General features: G+C 38.4%; 1 protein-coding gene across 1 annotated transcript in view; it reads left to right on the plus strand.

Annotated features, from left to right (window-relative positions):
- The window catches only part of INO80C (INO80 complex subunit C), a 32,056-nt gene extending 23,073 nt beyond the window's left edge, over nt 1-8,983 (plus strand). Inside the window, exons 3-5 of the mRNA XM_063326268.1 lie at nt 1,631-1,742; nt 3,409-3,476; nt 8,211-8,983. Of these exons, the coding sequence (XP_063182338.1) occupies nt 1,631-1,742; nt 3,409-3,476; nt 8,211-8,342 (312 nt within the window). The 3' untranslated portion in view covers nt 8,343-8,983. The remainder of the gene's footprint in view (nt 1-1,630; nt 1,743-3,408; nt 3,477-8,210) is intronic.
- The last annotated feature ends 557 nt before the right edge of the window (nt 8,984-9,540 follow it).

Here is a 9,540-nt window from a genome sequence, read left to right on the forward strand (position 1 = left end):
GTATGAACTGGTAGTAACGATTTGGATGACTTTTTGTATCCTTCCATCCTAATTTGCCTTAAAAGGAGTAAAATAAATCAAATAACGTCTGTCTCTCATAAATACGCCCAAGTTTGAATGATTAGCTCACTGCAGAGGATAGACTTAAAAGTGAAGAATGAGGAAGAAATTACCATTTTCTGAACTTCCTGAATAGAATTTGCATCCCTTGGCAATGGGGAAGGGGAAGAAGACCTTCTGACAGTTGTGTAGAGCAATGAATAGCTCCACCTATCCTAGCTCCAGCTTTCTCCGAACTTCACTAGTGCAGAGGTGGCTTGGCTCATTTGGGCTTGGCAGTCATTACCTTTTGATTGTAGGTATGTGAGGTGATACTCAGACCCATTCCTAGGAGGCATAAGTTCATAATAAACTTTTGAGAAACCAGATTACTGGGAAAAAAAAAAAGTCATTATGCAAGGATTTGAGGGAAAATTCATGTAATGAATTTGAATTAGTTATGTAGTACATCTATTTTCATCTCATATTCCAGCAGCCTCTATTTTACAATGATCTCTAGATTACTAAGGTGTTACTCTCAGAGCAAACATTTGCATGTACTTTCTATATTGGGTATCCATTGCCAAAGCCTGATATACCATCATCTCATGAGCATCTTTTCTGAATATATCTTATGTCTACAGAAAAAGGCTTTCTCATTGAATCCTTCCTCCTATCATTCTCAGCAATTTAACAGGCTAATTTATAAACCAATCACAGCAGAATTGTGTTTGCAGAAAGAACTTTGCTTAGTTTTGATGAGACTGATGTGGCAGGTAGTAATTATTAACAGAAATAACAATTCCTCAATTGTAAGAACATTTTATTTTCTGAAGTAAACCTGTAAATCTGTGTCCTTTGATCATTTAAAAGCAGTACAGTATGTTGTGCAGCTTCTGTCTCTGGAGGGACATAAATAAATTACTCTGTAGCAATCACATGTGATAACTGAAACTACCATTATAGTACCCGTGGCAAGCCTTCTATTAGTGTACCTTTCAAAATGCAAAATTGTCTTGGCAGCCAACATTCTATTTATTACTCTTTTTTCTATTCTTCTGTCTTCTATCCTTTGCAAGAAAAATAAAATTTCCAGAAAGTTTCTCACAGTATTCATTACATTTTGCAAGATCAGTTGTGTTTTCTACAGTCATGGATAATTTGTAAAAGAGCTATAGCGGCACCTGTAATATGCCATAAAAAAGGAGAGAGAAAATTTAGCCGTGTAATCACAATTTTAGACACAACTTCATAGTAATAAGTTCTAATACTATGGGAAGTACAAACAGAATCCTGTAATCTCAGGCTAAACCTAACCACATTGATTTTCTATTTCCATGTAAAAAGCAGATCTTCATTTCCTTCAGTTAATCCTAAACATGGTAGCTTTGACACAGTCCAAAAAGCTTTATTTTTCTTGCAGCCAAGATTAAAGTGTACAGTATATTATCCTGCTGATGAAATAAGTGAGGATAACAAATGATTCATGACAAGATGAGACGTATCAGAAAGACTATGAAATAAAAGTGTCATGCTCTGAAATAGTATTCTTTATTTATTTTTTCTCTAACCACCATGTTTTTAATTCTAGCACTCCGGCATTGGTGGAGCAGCAGCTGGCAAGAAGAACAGAACTTGGAAGAACCTAAAACAAATTCTTGCTTCTGAAAGGGCATTGCCATGGCAACTAAACGATCCTAGCTGTAAGCTGCTTAGACGTTTTGCATGTATTTATAAATAATAAAATCCACACAAATAACTTTCTTTAAAACAAACCTAAATTGTTTCATCAGTGCATGCAGCATGCTGCTTGAACAGGGTCCTGTAGTACATTTAAGACTAGTCCAATCACACTCACCGTCCCTAAGTGGAAAGTAGGGGGAAGCAAGTAATTTGGAGCGTTGTGACAAAGTTCAAATACATTTGGGGAGAGGGTTTAATAAAGGAAACGTATTTATCGAAACCAGGTCAGAAACTCCTTATTCCCATCAGGTTTTTGTCACCTCTGCATACAGCCCACATGTCTTCTGACGGGTGGCTGCTGCTTGATTAGCTATATTTGAACTATTTTCAAATAGATTCTGATAAGCCACACACCTGCAGTATCTTAGACCTCAGCCCGAGTTTTGTATCCAGCTCCTTATCCTAGATTCTTGGGAGGTTTAAATCCTACATCCCCTGTTTAGTTCAGCTGAAACTACACTATTAGCAGTCCTGATTAGCCGTCCTAGCTGATGTACAGCTACAGCAGCAGAGTTACAGCAGTGGTCTTAATCTAGATATACTTCAAATCTATTCATAAACTAGGATACTATTGAACGTAGCTGGAGGCAGAATGTGATCCTCAGATTTTACCTAAGCATGTGGAGGCATTTCAGAATTGAGCATATGCATATACTTTTCATCAGGCTTGGTGCTTTATCCAAAAATAGCTTGCCATTTTTTGAAGTGTTTTAGACACAACTGTTATAGAAAAATGCAGACTACTGTGTGTTCCTGGCTATTGTAACTGACAATCTGCTGATGTTGCTATTTCTATTATGTTCTGTTTGCAACAGTAAATTTACAGGATTTTTTTTAAGAAGGTGGGAAGAGAAATTCAATTGCATATTTAAAGCCAGCTGTTTGTGGCATTAGTGTCTTTTAGATTATGAGATGATGAGTTAGAAATTTGATATGGATGGAGCATTTGAATTGATCGTAGTATCTGAATGAGATGCAAGGGAGATCAGGAAGGAGGAAAGAAATGAGTCAGGTACAAGATATTCTTGTAAACATTTTAACTACTTAAACATACCAACTGTATCTTAAAAATGTTTATGAGTGAGAGTTGCTATCTAAAGGGCACCAAAGAATGGCAATTTTGATCATTTAGTTTAAACATTCAGAAATTTTCTAGGTCATTGACTGGGCTTAAAATGGTACACGCTTAAAGATTTAACTGATTTAAAAGATTACTTTGCTTTTCTGGATTATAGTATTTCAGAGCTGCAATCTTGAGCAATGTTTTGTGGTCTTAACATACAGCATGCGTATGATAATGGCTATTCTTTCTAAATAACTGGCTGCAAGGGAATTCTTTAAGACTTGGAAGAAATCAACACACTTCAACTAGCTCTCGCGTTTTTCCTTCTGGGGGGGCAGTTCTGCTTACTGAACTCGTATTAGAGAGGTGAGCAGAACCAGGCTGTTATTTAATAGCGCTAACAGGCTAAATGTTTTCAGAGGTAATTCTTCTTCTAGTTAAGTAGTGCTTTCTTCAGGAAGTAAAGGCAGCATTTTAAAAAAGTATTGTTACCTATTTACATTTTGGGTTTATGCTTTTAAATGTATATAGCACACTGGATTTATCCCTTTGTTTCTCTCTAGATTTTAATATTGATGCTCCTCCTTCCTTTAAGCCTGCCAAGAAATATTCTGACATTTCAGGACTTCCGGTAAGTATTTTATTTTTCTCTTCAAAATTGGCATCTCACTTTCCACAGTGAAATAATGCTGGTGCGTGCTTTTGTAAAAGAGGTACTTGCTGAGGTTCCTATTCAGCCTTGTGCTTAATAAGTTGTCCAGTGATTTAGGACCAAGCCCCAAATACTGTTGCTACATGACAAAATCCTTAGGTTGTTAATAGATGTCAGGACAGATTAAATACCTTGTCCTGCCAGGTGGCCCCTATCACACCCTTTTTTTCAGATGAAGAGTCTGCATTGGTCACCATCATTTCTGATTCTTCAGATTGTTACAGTGAAAGCTGGTAGCCCACAGTCTCCATGACTGCTAAGTTTGCCAAGCTTTAACCACATAGACTGAAACTTTCCATGCTGAGTGTTTGCCTGAGGCTGATTTATTTCATTCTATCTTTTAGGGAAGGTTTCAAAAAGATGGCTCAGCAGTTTCCAAGAATGAGATTAGGCAAAATTATATTGATTGGCCCAGGTTAAATAAAACCAACTTCTTATCATTGCTCTCAAACTTTCCCTCAAACAAATCAGCCTGAGACAGACACTTGGCATGGGCTTTTGAGAATTTCAAATACCCCCATGCTTCAGAGCTGGAACTTGGAGTTTGGCAGATGTATAGCCTGTGTGTCACAGATGGGCTCTTTTACACAGTTTTGTTAAAGAAAATAGAAAAAGAAAAGGAAAAAAAACCCAACCACATTTGCACATGCTCCAAAAAGTCTCGGTAGTTACAATTTGGCACTTGAATTCCCCAAAGATTCTGTTGGCACAAAACAGGAGTAAAGTCATTGAATTCTGCCCAACAAAAATTTTGTATCTGCTGCTGACACTGTTCCTATGTGACATGAATAATTTTACTTAAAACAAACCAGGTGTTAGTAACAGCATATCTTTTCACTTTTCACCTTCAGCCCTCAGTGATTTATTTTGCAGAAAACTGTGCATTTATTACAATAGAAATGAATGGGAATGTTGTATTTTGGACTAGAAAAAGGGTTAAGTAATGGTTACGCTAAGTAACTACAATAATGAAAACTTCGTATTGTCAGAGAGCCCAGAATTTCTTGGTCCCTTCCCCCAGTTTAATCTGTTTCTCATCCACGGGGCAGTAGCCCACCTCACAGGGTTAATATGACCTCATAGAGTTGCCTGTCAATATACACATTTGTTATGTTAGTGCAGGTTCAGGTGTACAGCACCTTGCATTCTGTACACTGGATTAGGTGAAAGTCCTCCTGGAGAAAAAGAAATGGGTGCTCACTTAGTTAAGGACTGCCTTATAGTGGCATTACAAAGCATATTACAAAGCATTGAAGAATGGCTATAGCGCCAACAGTAATCCTGCACATCCTAACATTTGAGTTCTTGATTTAGTAGCACTATGTTTTCTTTGACTTTTTTATTTTTTAAGTAACACATTTAAATAAGGCACCAAGGAGGTGGCATGTTTCCAGCCTGTGCCTTTAAGCATGATTTGGAAATGGAGCGCGTTGCTCAGATGGAGGCTGGTAACCCTTGGTGTGCAAGAGGGAATGGGAAAGCAACATCTCCCTCGCCGATGAACTGGCAGACAGCGAATGGAAGAGACTACTCACGAACCCAGGGAAAATAATTCCCGCCAGCCAGGCAGACTTACAGTCTTGCAAGAGTATTGCTTTGATATAATAGCAACTTGTTTTCAGACAAGAAGGGGGGTCAGTTGAATAAGGAACTTTGCGTAAGTACCCCTACTCTATGTAAAGATGCAGTGGATGGAGAAAGGGGGGATAGGTGGACATGTGAAATAATAATGAGTAGATTTACCAAAATTGGCAAAAATTCTATACTGTGTAATTTAATGATGTTCATCTGTTTCCTGTCCTCTGCCCTTAAAGTTGCTTTGCAAGTATCAGTAGCATTCACACCAGGTGTTACTGGAGTTGCTGCAACATTTCTGACCTGTGAGGGGCTTATGTGGGGCCGAAAGCATAAGGGTGTAAGTCCCTTTCACTGCCCCATCTCCAAGGAACCAAATAATGCTTTCCAGCACTGGCCTTTGATGCATTTCAAAACTAGTTAGTGGTTGCACCTGTAGTGAGATCATGATGTAGGTTATAGATGTGAGCGAAGACTGTGTCCCTACCAGCTAAGGGTCAGTTTCACCATAGGAAATAAGAGTCTTCCTCTCAGTTCCTCAGTTTTTCTTTACCAGCTTCTTCTTTCCGTCAGTGGTTTATGTACTCTAACTATTCTGGAACAGTATAAATACTCTCCTTTCTATATGAATCCATTGAGTGCTGCTTTTCTTTCATTTTTGTCTTTCCACTTTTTTTTTTCTTAATTTTCCACCCTCTAATTACATCATGAATCAAGTTTCCTATTTTACCTGGCCTGCAAGGTTTCTCCAGACTATGATAAAAATACAGTGTTTAAAAAAATCTTTTTTATTAAGGTAACTGAGACAGCGTGTCCTTTAAATTGCTAAGCTGGGAAGGTTTCATAAGAAGCACTAAATATATTCTCAAGATCATTTCCTAGTAGGTAGATAGGTGGGGTAATAGAATATTTTAGAAATCTAGTGTAAGAAAAATGTCCCTATATTTTCTGTGTAAAATCTGAAAGCATTTGTGTAAGAATATATTTTCTATGGGAATGCTGGATTCCCCATGGGGAAAAAAAAAAAAGTAAAATAAATTCCTTAGCGTTACTCATTTAGGGAAGGATTAAATGGTCTAGCAGGTACAAAAAAAAAAAAAGAGAACTGTTTTAAAACACTCTCATCAGTATACCTGCAGTTATATTAAATGCCACAATTAAATTCTACTGATCCTCTTTCTGTAACACAAATGGAATTAAATTTACCAATGGTCTAAGCAGGGCAGCAAATTTGTATTTGTCATGCAGCCTAGAATTCAAAAGCTATTGTCTACTATATTGACACTGTAAAATAAAACTATTATTTCCAAACTTGCAAGATGAGTTTTTTAGATATTTTAACATGCAAAACAGAGTAATTTATTGTAAAGCAGATGAAAAAAAACCACCCAAACCTTCAAATGTTTATGTTTCTCTTTTCTGAAAATGGATCGGCCTTGTTACTATAAGAACAGATTGAGATAACTAATTTATTGTATCTGAAGAACGTGTATCTGTGGCCTCTGACTTAGTTTCTAAACACTACAGAGTTTTTTCTTTGCAAAATCACCTTACTTCACTAACCCATTTTAATTATTGCTGAACTAGTGGTAAAGTTTGTTTTCAGACTGAAGTCATGGCGTAAATGAGTCGTTATCGTACGTTAGTGTGTGCAAACAGTGCAGCCCACTATGAAGTATCAGAATGAAGAACTTCCATCATATTTTTAACCTAGACTGGTGCACAACACAAACTGCAGATATTGCTTGGCTAGTTTATTACAGGATTATGCACATCTGAAAAGCATTCCACTTGGTTAGCTTTTTGTTACATGAGGCCAGACTTAAAGTGTGAAATAAAAATAAATTTATACCTGCTGTAAGCATGAAGTTACCGCCAGGGATAAATTTACTCCTAATGCCCTAACTTTGCCATTTGTTTGAAAATTAATTGATGGCTTGATTGTTAGCTGACTACGTTTAATTAACCTTGTGGCATTTCTTTGTAAAGAAACAAGCTACAAATTACACATAATTTTCTGCTAAGTCTTATCAGGCCAGACGATTAACTGGATTGTTACCATGGTCAACAGATCCTTTCCTAGATAAAAATGGTAGAGGGCTCTGCACTTCAACAGCATGGATGGAAGGAATGCTCCAGCTTTCCTGGCCTTTTCTTTTTTAGTAGCAAGCTCTTAAGGGTTCTCAACTGTCTATGCCTTGCAGCCTGCCACCATCTCCTGTTACAGAAGGGTACGGGAGACACTTTCAGAACCTTGGCAGCACTTGGGCGTACAATTGCTGAACAGGAGGCGATTGTCCTGGAGGCGTAAGGTGGAGAGGCCATCCCCTGGAGCCCGCCTTCTTCCAGCCCAGCCTCCTGTGCTGCCCCCTGAGCTCATCCGAGCTCAAGGTTTCTGTAGCAACAAGGAAGGGGAGAGGATGGAAGGAAACTGGCACTGCTCCCAGGCACCCAGCGTCCAAATATAGCAGAGGATACCAGCATAGCCCGGGGTTAGCTGGCCAGGCTGCTATCCTGAAAGCAGGCGTCTGTAGCAAAGCACGACGCTGAGTTCACATTTCTTATCAGTTCAGTCACAGAACCATAAGCTGAGACTCCCTTGCTTTAACAACCACTTTAAAGTAAATTAAAAGCTAAGTTGTATGCAGGAAGAGAAAATCAGTCCAAAGCTATCAGAGCACCCATAATTCAGGCTCTTTGTGGGTAATTTATTGGCAGCAGCCTGGCTCTTTGGAGAGCTGCCTTGTGAGAGACTGCACAAGGCACAGAGTTGCTAGGGTGAGTTTAGAGAGTTGAGGAATTTCTTTTGCACTGTGTTTTGTATGAAACTATTTCAGCCCTCTCTTATGTTTAATGCATTTTTAATGTGATTTTATAGGGGTCTCTCAACTTCTCCCAAGTTCTGACATGAGGAGAAAGGAAAAAAAAGTACAAACTTTTGGCCACATGGTAGAACAGCAGCGCTGTTACTGGGAAAAAAAAACTCACTATTTTGTGGTTTTGTAATTAGACACTTTTTTTGGTAATCTCTTTTGCTATGTTCCTTGAATAGTGTCTCTGCCATTGTTTCTTTTTCAGGCAAATTACACGGATCCCCAGAGCAAGTTGAGATTTAGTACTATTGAAGAATTTGCCTATATTCGGATGCTCCCTTCAGATGTGGTTACAGGATACCTGGCTCTAAGGAAAGCAACAAGTATTGTGTCCTGAAGAGACTAAATATTGCTGTATATCGCCTGTTAACAGTGCTAATTCTGAGAATCATGAAACTGACTGTGGGACTGAGGTTCCTTAAAACTATCCATGGATATTTACATCTGGAAGTAGTTGATAATACACGGATTTGAAGAACATATGGATTTAATTTCGATAAATGCTGATATTTGTTAGTTTGCCAATTTGTAAGCAATTTGGTTTGCTGAACAGAATAACTTAGACCTTAAGGATACGTATCTGCACCATAATGTCTAAGTTAGATTAATTTCTGTAGAGACAGGATTTTATCTCCACCCTGTATATTTTATGTACTGCTCTGGCTCAGAAAAAAGAGTCATTTGGATTAAGGAAAAGGTACCAAGATATCCCAACTTCTAAACCTGCTTTGCAGATGCGCTTGCCACTTGGCTATGAAGAATTTTGTCTCATCTATAAAATGAAGCTAAAATACCTAGCAAGTGCTGCTGTTGTGATGACTGTTTATGGTACTGAGCGCTGTGGAAATGAACAGCTTCACACAAATATTTGCATTGAAGAACTGTCAGCATAAATAAAGTTGGACTCAAACTTGTTTTTAAAATATCCTAATGAATATGTACAGCAGGATCAAATTACCAGATAACTCTTAATCATGACCCTTTGTAGTTTTTGAGTGCTTCTTTTCACAACCTGACTATTCTTCTACCTTTGCTAGTTAGTACAGTATTAGTACAAAATAGTACTAATTTCCCAGACTTTTTAAAAATGATGCCTAAAAAAAGCAGGAATTTCACAGTGCAGTGACGTTCCGGCGCACAGATAGCCTTCAGCAAGGTGAGATCTCCAAATCAGGACACTAAATTTGCACCATGAGGTACCAGAAGAGTAATGGATAACAACTGAACATTGTTACCCTTTGGGGGAAGGAGACTGAAGGGGAGTTTAGACTTTTGCTGGGGGCGCTGACAAGTACATGCCGACATCAGAATGACCATGATTTCCTGAAACTAAGTCTAGGGGCAAGGGGGCAGAGGGTTTTCTGCCCATTCTTTCTTTTTGTCTTCTTCCGTATGACATGCTGCTGATCTGTTATCTTCCCACTTCTGCATCTCTGTCCCAGCCTTAGACTCTTGTCAGGTGTTAATGTGGACTCCCAAGTTCAGGCTCTGCCATTCCTAGCCTCCAACCGTACAGCTTACCTCCCTTATCTCTC

The sequence above is a fragment of the Chroicocephalus ridibundus genome, chromosome 2, assembly GCF_963924245.1.
Source record: "Chroicocephalus ridibundus chromosome 2, bChrRid1.1, whole genome shotgun sequence".
Taxonomy (NCBI): Eukaryota; Metazoa; Chordata; class Aves; order Charadriiformes; family Laridae; genus Chroicocephalus; species Chroicocephalus ridibundus.